The 21,912-nt window shown below is 47.1% G+C and overlaps 2 protein-coding genes and 1 long non-coding RNA gene across 7 annotated transcripts in view; 2 read left to right on the forward strand and 1 right to left on the reverse strand.

The window, feature by feature from the left end:
• Positions 1-6,813, forward strand: part of FLI1 (Fli-1 proto-oncogene, ETS transcription factor) — an 88,388-nt gene extending 81,575 nt beyond the window's left edge. For 2 of the 3 annotated variants that reach the window (XM_015649721.3, XM_015649722.3), the window contains 4 exons: positions 960-1,025; positions 2,128-2,190; positions 3,227-3,274; positions 4,265-6,813. In XM_015649721.3, coding sequence (XP_015505207.1) covers positions 960-1,025; positions 2,128-2,190; positions 3,227-3,274; positions 4,265-4,794 — 707 coding nt within the window. In that variant the 3' untranslated portion in view covers positions 4,795-6,813. The remainder of the gene's footprint in view (positions 1-959; positions 1,026-2,127; positions 2,191-3,226; positions 3,275-4,264) is intronic. The other variant, XM_015649723.3, reaches the window with a different exon arrangement.
• A 6,110-nt stretch (positions 6,814-12,923) lies between these two features.
• KCNJ1 (potassium inwardly rectifying channel subfamily J member 1) overlaps positions 12,924-21,912 on the reverse strand; it is a 19,542-nt gene continuing 10,553 nt past the window's right edge. For all 3 annotated transcript variants that reach the window (XM_015649725.2, XM_015649726.2, XM_015649724.2), the window contains one exon: positions 12,924-17,577. In XM_015649725.2, the coding sequence (XP_015505211.1) occupies positions 16,443-17,558 (1,116 nt within the window). In that variant the 5' untranslated portion in view covers positions 17,559-17,577 and the 3' untranslated portion in view covers positions 12,924-16,442. The remainder of the gene's footprint in view (positions 17,578-21,912) is intronic.
• LOC117245481 overlaps positions 16,547-21,912 on the forward strand; it is a 24,359-nt gene continuing 18,993 nt past the window's right edge. The window contains exon 1 of the long non-coding RNA XR_004500200.1: positions 16,547-17,232. This is a non-coding gene — a long non-coding RNA (uncharacterized LOC117245481). The remainder of the gene's footprint in view (positions 17,233-21,912) is intronic.

Genomic DNA, 21,912 nt, shown 5'->3' on the forward strand with positions numbered 1-21,912 from the left:
GGGCAGGAATCCCAAATGGGTCAGGAATCCCAAATGGGGACAGGGATCCCTTTTGGGACAGGTGTCCCTGCTGGAACAGTTTGTATGAGGCTGTCACCTCCCTCTTCCCAAACTGTCCCATCCCACTCTTTGTCCCAGCTGAATCCACAGTGGTTTGTTTTCCAGTCTGATCTATTTGCAGTGAGGTTTGTGGTTTCTGTAAAAAGGGAAAAAAACAAACAAATAAAATAAAAATAAAAGCAGGCAGATTACACGAGCTCTGTTTTCCCCCATTCCCCTCTCTTCCCTCCTCCTCTGGCTCCCCCACCCTCCCCTCTCCCATCCCTCTGTGTTTTCCTTTCCATGCCAATAACTGCAAGGCTGTCATTTCAAAGCCTCAGCGGCTCTCCCAGCGCTGGAGAAATGTGTCAGTGCCTGGGATGGACTCTCAGGGAGCTGCACAGCCCCACAAACGGGAGGTGCTGGGCAGAGGGACACTTGGTATGTTCCTGGAGGATGCTTTTCACCTTTTTTCCTCTCCTTATTGTGACCTCAAATCCTTGGCCTCCCCAGGTTTAAAATCCTCATTTAATTTCTGTAAATCCTAATTTAATTTCTGAAATAATGACAGAGTTCACCTCCTCCTCTGCCTGTGTTCCTCTGATTCTTGGCATAACAGAAAGGGGTCTCCTTTTGGCTGGGATGGGTCACACTGAATTTCACTGTGTGCAGGGACAGCACTTCATGGTCAGAACATGTCAGGCTTGAGAACTGCCCAAAGAGTCCCATTGCTGCATTTACACTCCTATTTACACTTCTGTGAGGGGCTAGGGGAGCACTGGAGATGTGGGAGAGGAAAAAACCACAGTCCTACAGAAGCCAAGCCTCCTGGGACCACGAAGCAAAGCCAGATTCTTAAAAGTTTGTTTCTGGGAAAAGTTCATTTCAATCCCTCTGTGCCTGTTGTGTTTTGTCACTAGATCCCTCCTATGATGCAGTCAGGAGAGCAGGATGGGGCAGTAATGGGAATTCTGGCCTCTCCAAAAGTAAGTTGTCCCAATGGGAATCACAAACTGTGCAAGGGAAGATGAAAAGGAGACTTGGGCACAGCTGGCCTGCGTTAGGAGTGTCAGGAGGGCAGAAGATTTGGGGACAGATAAGAAGTAGGATGATGTTATGGACAGAATACTTGTAGGGTTTGGTGGGGCCAGGAGCAAACCCTCTGCACAGACACCCTGTTAATCATAGGCCTGTCCCATGCTGTGATGGTTTTAGGGACAGATCTGGACAGTTTGGGCACATTGGGAGAGTTTCTGCCACTTTCCAGAAAGGCAAAGTCCAGCAGGCAGATGAGGCCCCTCACACCTTGTTCTTGTTCTTCCAGCCTTGGATTCCCAGCAGGGAATTGTCTGAGATCCATGTTGTGGCTGGCTCAGAGCCCCTGTCCCCATCCACTGCTGGGGCTTCTCCCTGGGCACCTGTGACCCCAGCAGGGTAGTCCTGCTGTAAATCCATGGGCAGCACCTGGCAGAGTCCCCTCCCTTCGCTCTGCAGCTTCCTGAGCTGTGCTCACCCCAAATGGGAGAACTAATCCTTGAGCTACACTTTTCTGCTCTGAGAAATGATACAACAAAGAGGACCAGATCTTCCTGTTGAAGGGATTTATACAAATCATCGTGATATTTTCAACTAAATGTTTGATAAACACCTCCCCCCCCCTTTTTTTTTGCCAAAAAGAGAATTTGCATTTACAAAAAATGTGGGAAAAGCTCCAATGTGGAAGGAGGTCGGAATTTGTACATTTAATAATCCAAATTTTTGTTCACAACGTGGATGCAAACTAGAATGGAAGTTCAGTTGCAATAAAAGACAGAAAATTAATGAATTATCTACATAACATTTTCCTTGTCTCACTGCCTTCTCGGCAAATTATAAATATTTATATAATGCTTTCCATATTGGTGCATTTTAATTTTATACTGAAAATCTGAATTTCTAGGGACTTCTCTTAACTTTATAGTGCAATCCCCCAAATATCAGCTCTTAGTCTGAGCAAACCTTTCCCTTGCAGTTGCTGTGGTTCCTGTGGGATGTATTTTGTACTTTGTACCTGTTCTCTGTCCCTATAAACCCCTTCTCTCTTTCCAGGCCCTCCCGTTGCAGGGACACAAAATGTGAATAAGACAACGGAGCAGCAGCGGCCCCAGCCAGGTGAGAGGGGATTCTGTGTCCCTTGGAGCTGGAGCAGCTCGGGGGAATTGAGGAGTGGAGCAGCCCCAGGCAGGGCAGGGCTCAGGGCAGGGGCTGAGCTGTGCCCGCAGCTCTTCCCCACGGGCTCTGCCCCTCCCCAGCCAAAGGAACATCCCTGTGCCAGGATCTGTCCCCTGGGCTGAGCCCCTGGAGCATCCCAGCTTGTCCCTTCCTGCTGGAAGCTCCAGCCATTCCAGCAGGGCTCCCAGAGGAGGGAGCAGCCCCACTGTGCCCCCACCTTCCTGCCCGGCACAGCTGCTTCCCATCGCGGCTCGGTTCTCCTGGCACCGCTTCAATCCACCAGCAAACGCTGCAGATCCAAATCACCACAACCAGAGAGAGGCAGAGGAGAAGTGAGAGATTTGGGCTGAGGAGGCCCCACAGAAAGGGAAGGAATTCATTCCTAATAAATGCTTTGTAGGGTTTTCAAGAACCACTCAGCCTTGGTGGAGCCAGCGACAAACTCCTGTTACTCTCATCTCTCTAATGCTGTGTTTGCTTCACAAAGAGAGACTGGGGTGAATATTTCCTGCCCTCCCAGGGCAGCAAGCTCAGCTGCTAACAAGTGAATCTGAAAATCTCATCTGCTCTCCTTTTTATTTAGCTCTTTTTTGTTAGGAGAAATACATTTACTCCTGCTTTGTGGCTGTTCTATCCCACAGGTTTTTTTCCACATTTGATGTTTTCTGGTTGCCACACAGTGCAGGGTACGTCCAAGGAGATCCCAGACTGCAAAAGCAGGCAGGTCTGAGAGCAGTGCCAGGAACTCTGGCTGTGCCACTTTGGATTCCAGAAATACTTGGTGGTTGTTTGCTAATAAAGAAAGAAGGAGCCCTTCCAGGCCCTGGGATAAGGGGCAGAAAGAGTAAAGAAAGAAAATGAAAATTTGATTTCTAGAACAAACATAATGACCTGGAGTTTCTTTTTGATCATTTTGTTAAAACATCCTTTAAATTTTGTTGGGTGATTTTTTTATTTTTTTCTACTTAATTTTTAGATCCCTACCAAATCCTGGGGCCCACCAGCAGCCGTCTTGCCAATCCAGGTGAGTTCATTTTGTATTTCAGACTCCCCTTCTCAAAGAGGTGAATTTTCCTTTGGAGCTACTGCTCAGCTTGCACTGGGGGAGCAGCTGCTGTCCCTGCCCCCTTGGGGGGACCTGGGAGAGCCACTGAACTCAGTGGCTGTGACCTCACAAGGGCTTTTGCCAAAATCCTTACAGAATAGTGAGGCAAGTGATGCAACATCATCTCTGTGGGGACAAAATCACCATCCTGGATGTTCTGATCCAAACCCAGCATTCTCTAAGAGTTTTATAGGGAATTTTAGTGCTGGTCTCTCAGATTTGCAGTACAGATTAATTTTTCACTGCCTGCTGTGGGTTACAAGAAGAAAGGCACAAAACATCACTGTAAGTCACAGTGTAACTGTCCCTAGAACATCATCTGCAGTAAATAATCCCTGATTTTAGGGAGTAAGCCCTGAAGCAAATCCTGTTTGAACTAACCAAACTTGTACACATGGAATGCCTGTAAGGAAACATCCTCCTAAAGCTCTTAACTTACCCTTAACTACACTGAGTTGTACAAGTAGTTGTACAAAACCAGGAGTCGTCTGGGGAACAAATCATTCTGTGTAGCTCGGATCACCCTGGAAAGAGAGCTGGAGGTATCCAAAACAATCTCCATGGCAAACAGTGAGCAGTGGATGGGTGAAGTACACTGTGCTAACCGGTCAGTGAAAACTCTACGGAGCAGTGTCCTCACAGAAAGCCTTGTTTATGAATAGCCCGAGGGTTTTAAGGCCAAAGGCAACCATTATGAAATGTAATGTGACCTCAGGCCCAGGCCCAGAACAAAGGTCTGAGTAACTTGTTTGCTGGGAACAGTTTATCCACTCCTAGGGCCGCCTTTCCAAGGCCTGAAGGAGCAGTTCCCAGTTGAGATCGAGATAGTCCTTCTGTTTCCTGCCTTTGTCTGTGCCGTGGAGCAGGAAGGCCCGAGTCATTTCCTTTCCCCTTGGCTGATGTCTGCAGGGAGCGGGCAGATCCAGCTGTGGCAGTTCCTGCTGGAGCTGCTGTCGGACAGCTCCAACGCCAGCTGCATCACCTGGGAGGGCACCAACGGCGAGTTCAAGATGACGGACCCTGACGAGGTGGCGCGGCGCTGGGGCGAGAGGAAAAGCAAACCCAACATGAATTACGACAAGCTGAGCCGGGCGCTGCGATACTACTACGACAAGAACATTATGACCAAAGTGCATGGCAAGAGGTATGCCTACAAATTTGACTTTCACGGCATTGCCCAGGCCCTGCAGCCCCACCCCACCGAGTCCTCCATGTACAAGTACCCGTCAGATCTGCCCTACATGCCGTCCTATCATGCCCACCAGCAGAAGGTGAACTTTGTGCCCCCACACCCTTCCTCCATGCCTGTCACATCATCCAGTTTCTTTGGAGCGGCCTCCCCCTATTGGACCTCCCCTGCAGGAAGCATTTACCCCAACCCCAACGTGCCCCGCCACCCCAACGCCCACGTCACACCACACTTGGGCAGCTATTACTAAATGCTCTCATCTACCAGTGGCCTTGAGCAGTCTGGTTGGACTTTTTCTTTACTCCTGGGATTTTTACTGTTTTGGGGGGGACCCTTAATGGATAATTGTGGCCTTTCTGGGGAAGAATTAAAACTGGATATTTGTTATTCCTGGACCAAACCTTTTACTTTTGTAACTTTGCCTCTTGTGTCTTGAACTGAGAGATGGAAGCTCCTGTGGGCCAGTACTCTGCATTTAATTTGGGGTTTAAGGCTTGTGTCCTCTGTAGGAAGTGACAATGAAGACACTTCACCATTCCCTGGAATAATTAGCTTTTGGATGAGAGGAATTTTTAAGGATTCAAAGGCTTTTGACAAGGCGTAGATCCAGCTATGGATCATAGGAAAATATGACCACAATGGGGTTCTTCTTACTGGCCATTGACCATTCTGTGGAGGATGTCGGGCTGCAGGGGACCACAACTGGAATCTTAGCTCTAAGGCAGAGGAGGATTTTCACCCAACTGGAAATTAAATATATATATATATATATATATGCATATATATATATGTACATGTATATTTTAAGAAGTAAAGGGCATTGAAAGAACTTTTCTAGAGTACAACTTAATTCGACTGTGTGTGAACTCAGAAAGCAGCAGAAACCAGAACAAAGCAGAACACAAAGTCAAGCACAGACATTCCTTGAAAGCAGAAGTGAAGTGAATAAACGACAGCAGGTCCCTGGCTCTGCCCGAGCCGCGGGGCTCTGGAAGCACCGATTCGCGAACGCTGTGCGTTTGTCAGACCGTCAAAGCAAGGGTCAACAATCCAGAAGGCAAATTACTGTATAAATTATGCAGAGTTATTTTTCCCTATATCTCACAGTTTTAAAAGAAAGAGTAAATAAAACGAGTTGACCTCGGTCACAAATGCAGGTTTGTTTTTTACTATCAGCTCGGTTGTTTTTGTTTATTTTTTTAATGTAATTTGTACATCTTTTCAATCTGTACATTTGGGCTGTAGCTTTGTACTTTTTGCTTAAAGAAAAAAAAAAAAAAAAAAGACATGAGTAATGTATCTGCTGGAGATAGGCTTGGTCCTGCAATTGGATCCATGAGTGACCCCCAAAGTGGCCAGAAACCTTCCAGATTGCCCTGGGTTTGTCTAGAGGAGAGGATTTTCAGTATTAATCTGTTGGAGCTGTCTGCAAATTAACTCCATTTACTCCTATGTTTGCATTGAGGCTGATTGAAAACAGGCCCAACATCTCAATGCAACCATTGCAATATTCTGTGTTCACTTTTCACCCAAATTCTGAACTTTGGGAAGATCTTAACCACTTCATAGATAAAATGACAAAATACTCCTCTTTTTGATGGCTTCTGCTGGGGGGTTCTGTGGAAATCCGACCCCTTCAGAGCTCTCAGCCATCCCCAGCTTTGCACGTGTGAATGTGACGCTGCACAAGCGGCGGTTTGGTGCCGTAAACAGAGGGTAAACCACAAGCATTTGGGGTTTGGAGCAGATGTCTGGGGGGCGAGATTTCCATGTACAACCCATTAGCTGACTTGTATTAAGTGGCAGCCAATTAACAGGATCACAACTATCTAGTCTAGACCAACCCCTGTGACTCTGTGGGGGCGGGATTTGGTCCATGTGCATCCGATTGCAGGAGGGGAGTCTGAAACCAGAGCGTTGGAGTCTGCTCAGAACGTTAAACACAAGCACTGATGCCATTATTTAACAAAGTGGGAAGAGAAGATCAAGCTAATGCAGTTAGGTCTTAGTGCTTTCGGGGTGTTTTTAAGTAACATTTCTGCAATAATCGCAAAATTTAAGTATGAAGGAACTACCCATGGAAATGGGGCTTTTGCTACTATATATATGCAATGTACTTTTTGGATATTAAAATATATATATAATTTTGCAAGCTATCTTGGTGGGTTGTTGTTTTTTTAAAATGTATTAATGTTACAATGAAACAGTTGTATGAAGAAGATGATGTAAGAAAAAAGTGACAAAATAAATGGTGGTTTTCTCTAAGGCATCACATTGTTCCACTCTCTCCCTCCCCTCTCACACTTACATGCACTTGAAATTAATTTTAGTTGAAAAGGGAAAGAATGAAGCTCCACAGTAGTGGCAACCCATCCTGATCCCTCTACTATTGACCACTCATTCCAGAAAATTGTTGCCAGAGTTGATCAGACTGGACTTGGTTGTTGAAGGGATTAAAACCCAGGCTCTGGCTTTTGTCCAGGGAAGGGCAGCCAGAAGCTGAGGTGTTGAGGTGGCTCTTGGGCTGCCCCAGGGCCCTCCAGGAATGTCAGTGTGTGCCCAGCCTCTCCTGTTTCCCACCTATGCCCAAACCCCAGTGCTCCACTGCATTCCTGAGGTGGAGGCTGCAAAAACAAGCTTTGCCAAGGAATCTTCTGATTGTGGATAAAGGTCAGGCCGAGGCACTTCCTGCAGTTTTGCACAGTACTCCTGAGAGATATCTGGAGCTCCTGCAGACCTGATAAAGCCTTGGGAAGCCAGGGCTGCACAAGCACAGCACTTCCTTCCTGCACACAAGCTTTTGTTGCTGAGAGCCAGGACAAAGCTTGATGGGCTCGGGAAAAAGGCCACTCCAGCACCCCAGAGCTGCTCCCTCTGTGGATTCCACCAGAGTTGCTCAATTTAGACATGAGTGAGTGGTTTGCTGCTTATCTCTGCTGTTTTCCACTGCAGCACCAGCGAGATTAATTCTGGCTGTGCAGCATCAGTGGAAATATCAAGTATTTTATTTGAATACCATGTACTGCCCACCTGCCAGTAATAGGAAAATCAGATGATTAGATTGGACAAAAGCATCTAAAGGCATAATCTGAAGGTTATCAGAGTTCAAAGATGTCCCTGATAGCAAAATTTGGCCAGCAGGAACCCTGGAGGCAAAAAAAAAAAAAAAGACATTTGAAAATAACCATCAATTTAAGAAGCATCTGATTCTGGCTGCCCAGTGTGTTAAAGGAACCCTTCTGAGATGGGAGGTGATCAGTGACATCCCAGTGCAGGTCTTCTCTGCCTCCTTTCATCCTTCCCTTCAGGGGAATGCCCTTGCTGGCATTAATCCTTTCTCATATTCACTAATATTTATCTTCAGATATTATTTTTTTCTAGTATTTGCCAATATTTAGCTTTAGAAAGGTTTTGCCTCCCATTCCAGGCATTCCCATGGAATCCAGATATCTTAGAGCAAGGAGATCTCAGCCGAGTGCCAGGCAGCCTCACACTGCTGGGGCGCTTCCCAGGCACCTTTTAGAGCATTTTCATAAGACCATAATAATTTACATTCCTCACATAGAGAAGGAGCTGTAAGACAGAGATTAGAGTAGGTAATTTGTACCCCTTGAAATCAGCCTGGCTTTGCCACGTTGGAAGTGCCAGGGGTGGGAACAGGGGGATCTCCCCTCCCAGCCCAGGTTTCTGGGGCACAATGGGACAAAGCTAACAAGGAATTTGACAGCCCTAATGCTACTTTGTGCTTTTCCCAGGAGGACCAGGCAGATGGAATTCAAGTATTTCAGGCTTAAATCGGAAAGTTTACCAGACAGATGGTTGGGATCACATGGCTGTGAGCTGGGAGCCAGCAGGGCCAGCAGAAAACCTTCTCTGCATTAACACTAAGAACTTGGAGCTCCCCAGGAGTGAATTCAGGGTGAATTCAGCTGCTGATTTCCAGGGATCTGGTTTTCCCCAGGATTTCTGTTCCACCAGCCTCAAACCCTGAATGGGATCTAGCTCAAACATGCCAAACTGGAATTAACTCTTCATTCCTCTATAAACAGGGAGTGCAGCCTGTACATTGAGTAGAATCAGCGGTGGCTTTACAGGCTCAGAGCTCTGGCTCTCTTGGCTGGATCTCTGTGCTGCTTTTCTCTCTTTGAGCTGGTTCTGCCTCTGTGTGTGTGAATTCCTCCTGCTTAATTACAGCAAGCTGGTTTAGAACCTACTTTGAACTGGATTTTGAAGCAGGCTTTTTATCCCCACTGGAAAATGGAGCTCCAGCTTAAGCACTTGTTAGATGGTCTAAAGTAGGGGATAACAAATCCTTCCAGAGCCAAGCACCTGAGATCTCTCCTGTCCAGAATCCTTGGATGCCAGAACCCACTCCCTATGCACACTGATGCCTTCCTGATTTATATATCTAAAAATTGTGTTTTAGCCCTGAGGATAAACTTCCAAACAGCTGCAGGTTTCTAACAGAGTACTGTGGCAAAGGAGAGGGATTTCCCTGTGCCAAGACCTTCCCTTAATAAAGACAAAGACAGATTTCTCATACTCGTGCCCAACAAGTGCACTCCAGCCCAAATGAGGCATTAATTATGGGGGAAATCTGCCATAACTTCTGTTGATGTAAATATTTAATGTGGGGCTGGACTTGCCCAGCAATGTTTCATCCACATCCATGGCAGTAAATGCCCCAGCCTGTGGCTTTGTGCCCAAAGGAGGGATGATCCCAACTACTGTTTCACACCTCTGTGTCACAAGGAAAGAGGCATCAGTCTGTAAATGCTGGATGAAAGCAGCTTCACTTCATTATCCTATTACAATAACAGAGTTTTTTGCAGGCTGCTTTGCTGTGCTGATCCAGTATTTTTAATAACTTCTGTGAAATTAGTTGGTGAGACTTCAGCCTGCTGCCTACCAAAGTCTATTGTCCCACATCAAACGGAGCCTGGCTGCATTTGGTGTTAATTAGAGCTCAGCCCAGGGACACATCAGGGGCTGACATTTATAAATTCACTTCAAAGACCTTATTTGTATATTTTTGCACAACACCCAGCATAACATACACATGACAGTTTTCATCTGTTAAATCAGAACTCACTGCAAATAAAGCTCAGACCTTTCTGTTGTATCAGAAAAGAACTGAGAGATCTCTGATTAAGATCTTGTGGAGAATGACAACAAATTTAGCTTTTGTGTTATGATTTTTTCCACTACACAGGTAGAAATCCCTGCACATGGAACTCAGATTCTTCTATTGTATCAGAATAGAATTAGAGATCCTTGGCAAAAATCAGCTCTTCAGGCTCCAAGAGCAGCAAACAGAGCCTGATACCAAACCCACGGAATGTGAAGAGCAAAGGCAGAGCAGTTTTGAGGCCATGACAGCAATAAGCCCATCAGCCCTGCACCCCCAGTGGGGGAGCTGCCCCAAGGAGCCCCAAGGATCTGAGCTGTGCAGGCAGAGGTTGGGCACAGCTGGGTTTGCAGCTGAGCAGCCACCCTGACCTGGAGCCATAACTGCAGCAGGAAGGGCTTTGGGCAGGGGAGGTTTCCCAGATGAAGGGACTTTGCTGCTCCTAACCAGGGGCAGGCACAACAGGATTCCATCCTGGAGCTCTTATTTGAAGCTGCAGTGGTTAAAGAGGATGAGGAGCTTGGGCTCCGGCAGTTTGGTGTGATTTCACCCCCAGAGCTGGCTCCTTCCTCTCCAGGAGCTGCTGCAAACTTGTTGTTTGCTTTGGCTTGTCCCTAAGTTTCTGTCTCCCGGAGCTGTAAAGTCCAGTGTTGGATGCACCTCCCCTCCCAGCCCCAGCCAGCACCAGCAGAATCTCCTCTCCTCCTGCAGCCCGTGCTGGGCTGGGCAGGGGCATCTCCAGCCCCTGGGAGCACAGGGATCGTATTCCCAGTGTCTCCATGCCATGGCTGAAGGGTTTGTGCTGGGAGTGCTGGCAGAGGGCACCTACAGAAACCTGAACACCTTCCCTGGGTTTTCTGTCTCCCTCAGGACCCATGTGTAATACATACATACATACATACATACATACATACATTATTTATCTATCTATCTACCTGTCTGTCTGTCTGTCTGTCTGTCAGCTGTATACACTCGTCACACCCCTGAAAGTGTTCAAGGCCAGACTGGATGGGGCTTGGAGCAACATGGGATAGTGCCCATGGCAGGGGGTGGAATGGGATGAGCTTTAAGGTCCTTTCCAACCTAAACCAATCTGTGATTCCATATAGATTTATGGATATTCTGTAGAACAGTATATGTATACCCAAATATTTGATATAATTGTGTGTGTATATATACACATATTTGATAAAATAGTGTACTGTAGTGTTAAGGTAAAACAAGAACAGGGTTCAGCTTGGGGCAGATGTTTCTGTGGAAGATTTAAAACTTCCCTTAATGTTCCATTTCTGGAGGCTGACAGGGAGCTGACCAACTCCCCAAAATCCTCAGCCAGCACATTCCAAGCTCTGCAGACCCAGGGGTACCGGCACCCCAACCTTGCTGTGGGAATTTGGGGAGCAGCATCCTTCTTCATGAGGGATAGAGGGGAGCAGGGGGGGCTGGCATGGGGGTGGAAGGAGATGAACTTTAAGGTTCTTCCAGCCCAAACCATCCTGGGATTCTGGGCTGCTTCCACAACAGTGTTTGTGGAGCTGCAGGCACAGCACAAAGGGATGTGATCTGGGCTTCCAGAACCTTCCCAAGGGATGTGTTGGCTCTGTGGGCCCTGCCACAGTGACAGTGATTCCCTGGGGGGGTTGGCTCCCTGCTGCACCAGGAGCACTTCCAGGGCACAGGGGAGCTTTGTCTCAACAGGAACCTTGGACACTGCTGCAAAACCAACACTGTGAGAACTTGGGGCCGTTCTGAGGTGGTCTGTGGTAGAATAATGGAATCAATGAGGTTAGAAAAGCCCTCTGAGGTCATGGAATCCAAGCATTAACCCAGCACCACTGTGCTGCTGGGTCTTAACAGCTGGGGAAACTGAGGCACAAAGCAGGGAGCAGAGTCTGGTCTGACATTCCAGATCAGAGTTCCCTATGGAATATGGGTCTTTTCCTCGCCGTTCCTGATCCCCCAGCTCTGCTTTGGGCACAGCAGCAGCCGATGTTTACAGCCCCCAGCCCTCCACTCACACATCACCTCCGAATTCACCGCCGAGAATTCCCAGCACTTCTGGGAAGGGGCTAAAATACCCTGCTAGCACGGCCCGTGCCAAAACCGAGCCGCTAAAGGCATTGAACTTTGTGTAATAAAACACGGAACAGTCCCAATAAATGCTTGCTTTGTTTTTGAAGGTTGCCGCGGTGGCCCTGCTGATCCGCAGGTGAGCGGTGCCATCCTGTGGCAGCGGCACAGAAAACACCGCAGGGATCGCTGCATCCCCGATGGTCCCCAGCATCCCGACCTGGCTCCGTGCTGGGCTGTCACAAAGGGTTAACGTGCTGATTTTGTACAGCTGCTTGGGATGTGGTTGCCCAGGAGAGAGAGAGCTTAATGTTTTCTGTGCTTAAATTTGGTCAGCAGCATAAAAAAAGGAGACAGCAAGTGAGTCTGTCTCATCTCCAGCCTCCCCTCGCTCACCCACCTCCCTGAGCAGGCAGGGTTTATGTGCAGCAGTGAGTTTGCTCAAGTGCAAGTGTCCCCAGGCAGATGTTTCCACTACAGGAATGTGCCTGAGCTTGGCCTCAGGAATTATCTTTTTGTGTGTATTCGAGCAGCCACGGAGAGAGCTTCACCCTTCCTCATTCTTGTTCCAGTGATGCTGTCACAGGGTTAAATGTGATTTAGGGCCCGTTCTAGTGATGTCAGAGGTTCCCTGAGCTGTAGCAGGAGAATTCAGCAGAGTGTTTAGGAACTTGCACAGTTTCCCTCTCTGCTTCCCTTTCTCTGCTCACATTCCTGGCCTGGTGCGGTGTTTTCTTCCTGCTCTCCTGTGGGGAGTAGGAGCTGGACCAGCCCCACAACCGTGGATCAAGGCAGGGGTGATTTTAGGGGGGATAAAATGAAGTGGAAATCCTGGCTGTTCCCAGTGGAATTCCCAAGGGTATGAGCACCTCAGTTTGTCCGGGGAGAGGGAAGAGGATGGGACACCTCTGCTGCCGCCTGTGGCTTTGCTCACTGCAGACTCATTTGTGGCTGAGCAGCAGAGTTCCCAGGGAATTGTGCACAGGCAGGAGCTAGCCAGGCATTCTCTAGCAGCCTGTGAGCTGTGGTCTGCCACAATCCAGCACTGCAAGTCAGTAGAAGCATCTGAACAATGTGGCAGGGGTTTTTGTTATTATTATTGTTGTTGTTATTATTTAGGGGTGTCTTTTCACCAGTTCCTCCCAGAGAATGTGTGCAGACAGACAGCAAACCAGCACATGTCAGTTTACCAAACGCAGTTATTTTAATTCATGGCCCTTTCTCCAGCAGTCAGCAGGATGCCTTATTCATTTGCCAGCAGGAGGGTAAATCTATTTCAAAATGATTGAAATATTATGCACAGCTTGAACGAATGTTTAAAATAAATACAGTAGAAGAAACATGTTGTTTGTGAAACGAGAAGATAAATTAAGTTTAGTGCAGACACATTATTCCCAAGCCTGGCTGCTTGGCTTTCCCAGCGAAATCCTTTAGGCCTTAATCCAGTAGGAATGTTCTGATTTGCTCTCGTGAAGGGGCAGGATTTTCTCCTCAGGCCTGTGCAGGGGATGGGCCAGGCTGTGGGCTCCACGGTGTGTCCCAGGCTGTGGGAAGGCCTAAAGGGGGGACGGGCAAGGCTTGAGCAGAGCTGGAGAAACAAGGCCCTGGCAGGGTAAAGAGCCCGGCCTTTGTGTTCCAGTATCGGCACTGTGCTTCCCTCCAGCCACTTCTGCTCAGTAAGATTAAATTTATTTTCATCCTCTTAACTGAACTTTCTTTTAATGGCAGCAGGGGTGACAGCCCCCAAAATAGCTTTCCTCTGGAGTGTGTCCCGAGTGGCCTGTCCCCGATAACCTCCTTCCCGGCCGGGCCTTTATCTGCCGGGTGACAAGCAGCTCTCCCTGCACAGCCAGAGGAAATTCCACTCGTTGTTGTGCTGCTGCTGGGCTCTGCCTCGGCTCTATCTCCTGCTGCTGTGGGACTGCCAGGGCTTCCTGGGGTGACAACCAGCGGGAGGCTCACTCCGGGATTCCCAGTATGATCCCGCTCTAAGGGAGCCTGATAGCTCAGCCATGGCCCTGTCAGCTTTGGATCCATCTCCTCGAATTTCCTCTGGTCCTGGATCCCTTCCAGTAACACCAAAATAAGCAAAAGAACCCATCACCCCTCCCCTGGTGCAGCTTCCTTGCGTTGCAGGTTCTGAGGCAGCTGTGACTGTCAGGAGAGGGAACATCAGGCAACCACCCCTGCAAGGGGATCAGGTATCTTCTCTTTGAGCTGTGGTAGCACTTCATACTTCTAGAGATGGAACAACACATCCTCATGCTTGTGCTGCAGAGACAGGGCAGAAGGTTCCATTGCTGGTTTGGGAAGAACGTTGAGGTTTAGGATTTTGAGGAGGCTTTCCAGGTCAGTACCTGGAAGTGCATTGTTTAGGGACCCTCTAAGCTTTGGAGGGTGTGCACCACCTCTCAGGCACTGCAGAGCATTTGATTTATTTTTCCCACTAGCACTAACATCCCAAACCAGTAATTAAAGTAGGAATCTTCCCTGACTCCCCATTGCACAGCTGGGCTTGACCTTTCAAATGGATTTCCCTTGGACTTGCTATTTTTGTCCAGTGGGGACACTTTTTCTGCTTCTATTAAACATGCATCTCTTCTCCCAGGGTAAAAGATGTAGCTTGCAAGCCTTGAGCACTGACAGGTTCACTTTTTGGGTACATTACATGCAGGGAACTGTACAGAAAGCCTTGGAAGGAAAAGCAGCAACTGTTCTGGAAAGATGGATTTCTGTACATGGCCACTGATTCCTTGATGTTTGTTTTGGAGGATCAAAACTGTCCTTCCAAGCTGATTATATGAGGGGAGCTAAGGTGCTGTGGTGATTGGGATTGTATTTTTTATATTGTTGGTTTGCAAGGTTGCAATCCAGCACAATTAAAATACCAGGCAGTATCTGTGAGTTACCTCAAAGGTCTCACTCCTCATTCTCTAGTCACAGGTCTGGCTCTGGTGCAGCCACTGCTGATGTGTAATGTGAGCAGAACTTTGTGTGCTGGCTGACCCTTCCATCCAGAGGTGGAGAAGGGTGCACTGAGGAAAGATTGACACAGCTGAGAATTGTCTTTTAAAGTGCTTTAGTGACAAAATTGTTCATAACTTTGCTCTCTGTACAATGTCAGTGTTTATGTCCCATGTTACAGATGGCAAATTGGAGATAATGAGTGAAGTGATTTGTTCTGACCCAAGAAAGGAGCTCCCAGTACACTGGGACTGGGACCTGAGCACTCCTGGTTCCAAGAGTTTGACTTCCATACTCACATTGTGTTCATTTACAGCACAACTTTCTCTTGTCATCATCTGAATTGCTGAATTCTCCCCTTCTTTTAAAACCACTTAGTTCAGCAGCTTTTAACACTATTTCCATTTTACCACAGCATTGAAAATTGATGAGCTGAGTTACATCCCTGGGAAGAGTTCCCAAAAACTCTTTGGCCTGCCAATAGAACTCTCAGTAACAGAATGAATTGGGGGAAAAAAAAACCAGAAACCTGACTGTGAGGAAGTAGAAATTCACTAAAAAGAATTGAATTTTCTTGTTGCATTTATGTAAAAATTCAGCCACAGAAAATGTTCAGCACTACTCAGCTCCCACCAAGCAGGACTTTTTTCCTGTAGGGATGCACGTTTGGCTGTGAAGAGATGAACAGTTTGGAACCAAATCTGAAGCCAAAGGTTGATAGGAGGCTCCTGGACTGTGTTTTTGTTCAAACAACACCTTTGTGCTTCAAAGGAGAAGATAATCTCTGTTTGCATTGGTGATTTTTTGGAAGGATACATCCAGAGCTGGGAATTTCCTCTCTTCTCCTAGTGGAGTGCTTTCTGCCAGGTGTGAAGGAATCAAGTGTTCTCCACCTCCCCAGCTTTCTGGAGAGTTGTCTTCAGATGTTTCCCTATTCCCCATCCAGACAGCTCCTGGAGCAGTGAGGAGCAGCTGAAGGCTGGGACAGTTGGGAATAAACTGCAAAATTTCTTTTGTCCCAGAGTGAGTCTCTGCTTCTCCTTGGTTTTTCAGTTTTCATTTCCATTAGGCTTTTTTTCCCTGAAAGGAATCAAAGGCTTTCAGAGAGGAGAAGTCACATTTTGGAGTTGGAGATGCAGCAGCTTGGCCCAAGCTCTGCCTTCTCTATTTCCTAATCTAGTCCCATCCCCTACTGCTCTGTCCTGCAACTGTACCAGCCCCAAAGAAAGAGGGAAGGAATTGTTTCAGAGCATTCAAAGGTGCTCAAGTTCCAGAGCCAGAGAGTCTGTTTTCATAGAGGACTTTGGCAACCAGAAATTTGTTTGAGGTCTTGGCTCCTAAGTCCCTTAGGTTTCTTTAGCTTTGCCTTGTCTTGCCTTTTCATGTTGTCCTTCCAGCAGCTGTGTATCTTTAACGTCCTAAAATTTCTTTCCATCTTTTCAGGCTTTTTAACACCTTTGCATGGCCCTGAAAACTTCGGTGAGTTGGACATTCCAACATAGCAGCTTCATTAAATGTCCTATAAATATAAAAATATAAATTCTATGAAATATATATAGTGTAGTTAAATAGTGATCACTGGTATGTTGCTCCTCTTTGATTGGAGGCTTTTGAGAAAACAAATGTTGGGTTAGAGCAAACCCAAACCTGTGTTTCTGTTTTGTTTTACTGAGTTATTTATTAATCCTCTCAAGACTGAATTCTCTCTGAAAACTCAGTCCCATGAATACCTGGTACTACATTTTTGTGTCGCTGGTTTCATTGACTTCAGACAAGACAAAGCCAGGATTGTCATAACCTTTCTTCTCTTTGGCTTTGGCTTCCTTCTCATTGTAGAGACAGAAGGCACAGTGGGGAGTCTCCACGGCCACTGTCTTGCTGAAGTTCTGGAAGTCCACTCTGTATTTCCCTTCTTTGGTCTTGGACACGATGGGAGCGAAGCGGTACCCCCAGAGCACCTCCTCGGGGATGTAGGACGTCCTCACCTGGCAGGTGGCACTGGTGGCCTCCACGGTGCCATCCAAAAACACCACCAGCTCAAAGTCCTGCTGCAGGAGGGTTTCTGCTGCCATGTGGAAGAAGGGGCTGTTCTTGTCTATGATGTGGTAAATGGTGAGGGGTGAGATGAAGAAGAGATTCTCATTGCCAGCGTCCACTACGAATTCGATGTTGACCTGGTCGAGGATGATGGTCTCCCCCTCGGGGGTGATGGTGGTCTTCAACAGCTTCCCATAGATGTGGCTCCCAATCAGCAGGCTCTTGCGGAGGTTGGCCACGCGGATCAGGAGGCACAGCTTCCCCCCACGCTTGCTGATGACAGCGTTCTTGCTGAATGTGATGGTCTTGGCCCGGTTCTTGGACCTGGAGATCTTGGCCAGGATGGCCCCACACATGAAGGAGTTGATGATGACACCCAGGATGGACTGGAAGATGAGCAGAAAGATGGCAGTGGCACACTGCTCTGTGACACACCTAAAGCCATACCCAATGGTCACCTGGGTTTCCAGGGAGAAGAGGAAGGCTGAGGTGAGGCCGTTGATGTTCTCCACGCAGGGGGTGTGGTTGATGGAGGGGTTGAACTCGGGCAGGTCTTTGTGGATGTAGGCCACGACGTACCAGAGCAGCCCAAACAGGAACCAGCTGCCCAGGAAGGCTGAGATGAAGATGGTCATCTTGTACCTCCACCTGAGGTCCAGGATGGTTGTCCATATGTCAATCAGGAAGACAAACCTGGATTGTTCCACGTTGCCAAACTCGATGTTGCACCTCCCATCCTTGGAGACGAGCCTGGCCCGGCGCCGGCTGCGCTCCCGGAGGTGGCTGGTGAAGCGTTCCCGGAGGTAGCTGAACATCCCCACTGCTGACAGGGCTCTGCAGGGAAAGAAACAAGGGCCAGTGTGGTTTAATCTCTACCTGTGGGCCAGGGGGAAAGTCTGACACAAGCTCAAGACACTTGATTAGGACAAAGTTATACCATTTGCATATTTTCCCATATTTGGAGGGGAAGAGTTCCAGTAAGCTGGTGAGGAAACTCAGAGCTCCTTGCCTAAGGAGCATTCCAGTAAAAAACAATCATTTAGGCTTGCTCAATAAACTCTGAGTCAGTCAAGTGTTAATATTATCCTGTGCTCAGCTGTGTAAGTGAAGCCTGGAGCAGCAATAACTCCATTGTGGGCGTGTGTGTGGAAAACTGCTGGGTTTAGAGACCTTTCAGCCTTTTAGGAGATGAATCCTGGTCTGTTGGTGCAGTTTTGTGTGTATCTCAACCTTAGGAGACCCTGGATGAAACGTGGATAGGAAATTTAGGGACAAAGGGGAGCAGATGCAGAAGGCATAATTAAGCCAGATACACAGTTATTTTCAGCGTGGTTAGAGATGTGGTTTGGAGGTGTGAAATTCAGACACTGGAATCACACAAGCATCTCAAATAGGATTATTAAGTGAGAACAAAAGAAAAGCTCAAACTCCAGCAGGAGAATTTGGGTGTTTGCTCACCACAAAGGTGATGTTAAGACTAGGAGTGGATTTCTGAACCTGATCCTTTAAAGGAAAGTATAGCTCTCTGTTCCTCTTATTTAGTCCTTTATGACTGACCATGTTAACAAGAGGCCCAGGGAATAAGAGTCATTGATGGAGAAAATGCTACAGATGTATTCAGACTGGAGTTTGGATCAACCTACATCTGAAAAATTCCCAGTCTTAGAGTTACTCAGACACACAGGTGTGGGGAAAGGCTGATGCACTGCAGAGTCAGACACTGCCTGGGATATTCATGGACCATCCTAGGGCCTGATTTTGACCCAAAACTTAGGAGTGTCCTTAGAAATAACTGATACCTTAGTTTATCACCCTTGAAGCATAAAATGTGTTTGGTTGCTGAGAGGATGTTGGATTAGTGCACAATGAGCCCTCCCTGGACCCATGTGTGCCTTTTTATTTAGCTTTTGTTGAACAAAATCCTTCTCAAGTGGCTGAATGAGCTGTGTGCTGTGATCATGTGTCCTGGGGCAAAATGCTGCAGCTTCCAAACAAAGTAAGAACTTGAGGGGGAAATATTCCCAGTGCTGACTCACACAGGGGGGTGTTCTGAGCCTGCAGGGGCTCTGAGGAGGAGGATCCCCAGCCACACAGAGTGAGAGCTTGGGGTTTCTGCAGATGCCGTGGGGATGCTTTCTTTGGGAAAACCTGTGAGTGCACTGAAATCAGGAGATGTTGAGGGTTTTGTGTTTCTATTGTTACTTTACCTTCACAATAGGGAAGGGCAGTAAAACAAGCTTAGAAATTACTTTTTTAGAGCAAGCTAAAGATGCTGCACCCTTATCTCAAACCCTGCCTCCTATCACCAGCCCACCCAGTCTTCCTTCTGGTCAGCAGCAAAATGCTTGGGCTCAAATTGGTGGCAAGTAGACTGCCCAAATTTTGCTTGATTTTATGTGCTTAAGTATTTGTGGCAAGAGCTGTTTACCTCTCCTAAATTCCAATTTCATATATCCAAAATGAGGATAATCCCAAGTGAGCCCCTAGACACTGGTGGGAGTTTATTGTGAAATTTGTCTCATTTAACTGTAGCCATTTAAACCCTGGAGAAGTGTGTGTGCCACTTGTACAGCTGACACAGGAGATGACCCAGTTCCCCCTATGAGGGTCCCCTTGCCACCACAACAGCTTTATGAAGTCAAGAACTGCTGCTTGGCAATGTCCCTTTACCCTGTAATATTAACTTAGAGAAGCTGCCTGATGTCTCAGCTGGCTGAACCAGAAATCCTCCCATTGGACCCAGTTCCAGGCACCAGAAAACATCTTCACATGTGTCAATCAGTAGCAAAGAGAAAATATTAAATGATCAAGGACAGAGTCTAAGGACAAATTAATTGCATTTTGTAAAGCTAGAAGTAATTCTATTATTTAATGTCCTTGTTAGTATCAGCAGCCCTAAGAATGAATTTATTTCTATGTCTCTTACAGCTGCCTTCTCTCTTCACTTGGACTGAATCACCTTCTTCCCCTGCTCAATAAAAGAAATGAAGGTCACTTTGTTCTGTACCTTTTCACCCTTCTGCTGCTGAATTTCTTGGTTGCAAATGGAGCTGACAGAGGTTAAACTTTAAGCCAGTATTCGAGGAAAGAGGAATGAGGTCACACTTTCCTGAACAATTCTCAAGTTTTATTTTCCTGACATTCCTTTTATTTCACCTCTAATATGTCCATAATACGTAGTTTGAGCAGAAATAAAATATTCCTGTGTAACACATTATTCCAATAATTTTTCCATTGTTTAGACTTACTGTTCAAAAGCACCCAGCTTCAGCTGGCTCTGTGTTCATTTTGTCCCTTTCTGCAGGAATGTGAGCACTGGCTTTACCAGAATGGCAGGGTCAAATTTTGGGATGCCTCACCTTGTACATTGTGAGCTGCACATGCACTCCTCAGGCACAGAGGGGCTCCTAACCTCAGGGATTGGTGTCAAGGGGAGAAATCTGCAGGAATTCTGGTTTCTAATCTGCCCATGTCCTCACAGAAGGGGTCACGATAAATTACTGTCACAGTTCTGATCCAGCCTCCACTAGAAACCTCCTGGAATTTGAGTGAGGATCTGGACATGTAACTGAGCAGGTAACAGCCACAGAAGAGCTGAGAACAAGATGCTCAGCCTGGATCCTTGAAAACAGGTCCCCAGCTCCACCATTCTTCTCCTGCCTCTTTAAATCATCCATGGCCCCTTCTGAGGCTCCTTTACAAGCCCTGTCTAAGCTACCCCCGAGCAGAGCAAAGAGGCAGAAGAATTACACCTCTCTTCAGGAAGGATGACAAAGGAATTCTACTTTTAACAAATCCCTTGCCCCCACACACAGCTGAAATGTGTTGATTTGCTTCAGCAGGAGGAAAATTCCCTCCTGGATAAGCATGCTGCGAGTATATCACCGACTGTCTGGAGGAGATTATATAAAGCAAGTTATATAATACAGCAATTAAAGGCCTTTTAATTCAAATCAGCAAAGGTGCCTGACTAAGCCTGATCCTAGCTAATGTTTACCAGGATATGTTTTCTGTTGGGCCCAAATAAACAGGGCACTGCTGTCTGTCTGGAGTGTGGAATTCTGTATTGTGGGACTTGGGGAAGGTGCTGCTGTCCCCAGGCACAAAAGTGTTTATAGAGGGTGCACTGCTCCAGTTCCTGCACAGGAGGACATTCACCAATAAAAATTCCATGAATAAACATCACCTGTCAAGGTTAGCTGTGAAAACAAGGAGGTCCCACTTCCCTGGCCCAGTCTCATACTTTCCAGTGATCACCAGAGGAAGCAGAAACTTTCATGTTTCCATCCTCTACTTTCCAAGCACTCCAGCAGTGTTTCCATCCCAAATATCTGAGAGCTGTTACCTGTATTTCTGCCTGTTCTCTGCAGCCCTGCAAGTGGATGACATCAAACCTTGCAGTTCCTGAGCAGCTGGAGTTCCTCTGCTCCCTCAGGAATGTTATTGAGTGCTTCTCTTTGCTTCCTTTCAACTGGTCTGTTTCGAAAAATTTTGGATGTGGAGGGTAATGACATTCAATTGTTCCTTGGGTAAGTTTTAGTCCAGGGAATTGGCTTTATTCCCAGCCACGTGCAGCCCTTGAGGAGATCAGATGGGGAAGGAAGGGAAAGGTGTTGAGTGTTTGACATTCAACCTGACAAGAACAAGGTTCCATCTCCTGCTCTTTCCCTGATGTTCTGGTGTCTGTGGCTCCACACTCATTCCCTCCCTGGCAGCAGTGGGTGTGGGAGCCAAGATGGCACAATGAGATCATTAGGGGGAGACAGAGCAGCTCCCTGAGCCCACAGCCTGCAGTAGAAATACATCTTTGTTAGGGATTCAGAGGAAGTTCTAAGCAGCTTAAGTAGAAGAAAGGGGATACAGAGTAAAAGGATTATTTTTTTTTTCAGTCCTGTTCAGCTCTTTGCAAAACTCAGATCTTCTTTCAGTCCTTTCTATGTTTTTCTTTTTGTTGAACTTTCTCTGAACAAAGTATGTGAGATATCCAATCCCTAATACTTTATCAAATCCATTTTTATTAGAATTGCAAACTCTAACACTTACTCTCATGGTGTATTATCTGCTGGCTGCTTCACCACCAAGCCCTTTGGGGAGGAGAGCTCATTTACCCTTTGCCAGCTGCTCTGAGCAGAGCAGGAATGAGCCTGGATAGGATGGAGAGCAGGAATG

The sequence above is a fragment of the Parus major genome, chromosome 24, assembly GCF_001522545.3.
Source record: "Parus major isolate Abel chromosome 24, Parus_major1.1, whole genome shotgun sequence".
Lineage (NCBI taxonomy): Eukaryota > Metazoa > Chordata > Aves > Passeriformes > Paridae > Parus > Parus major.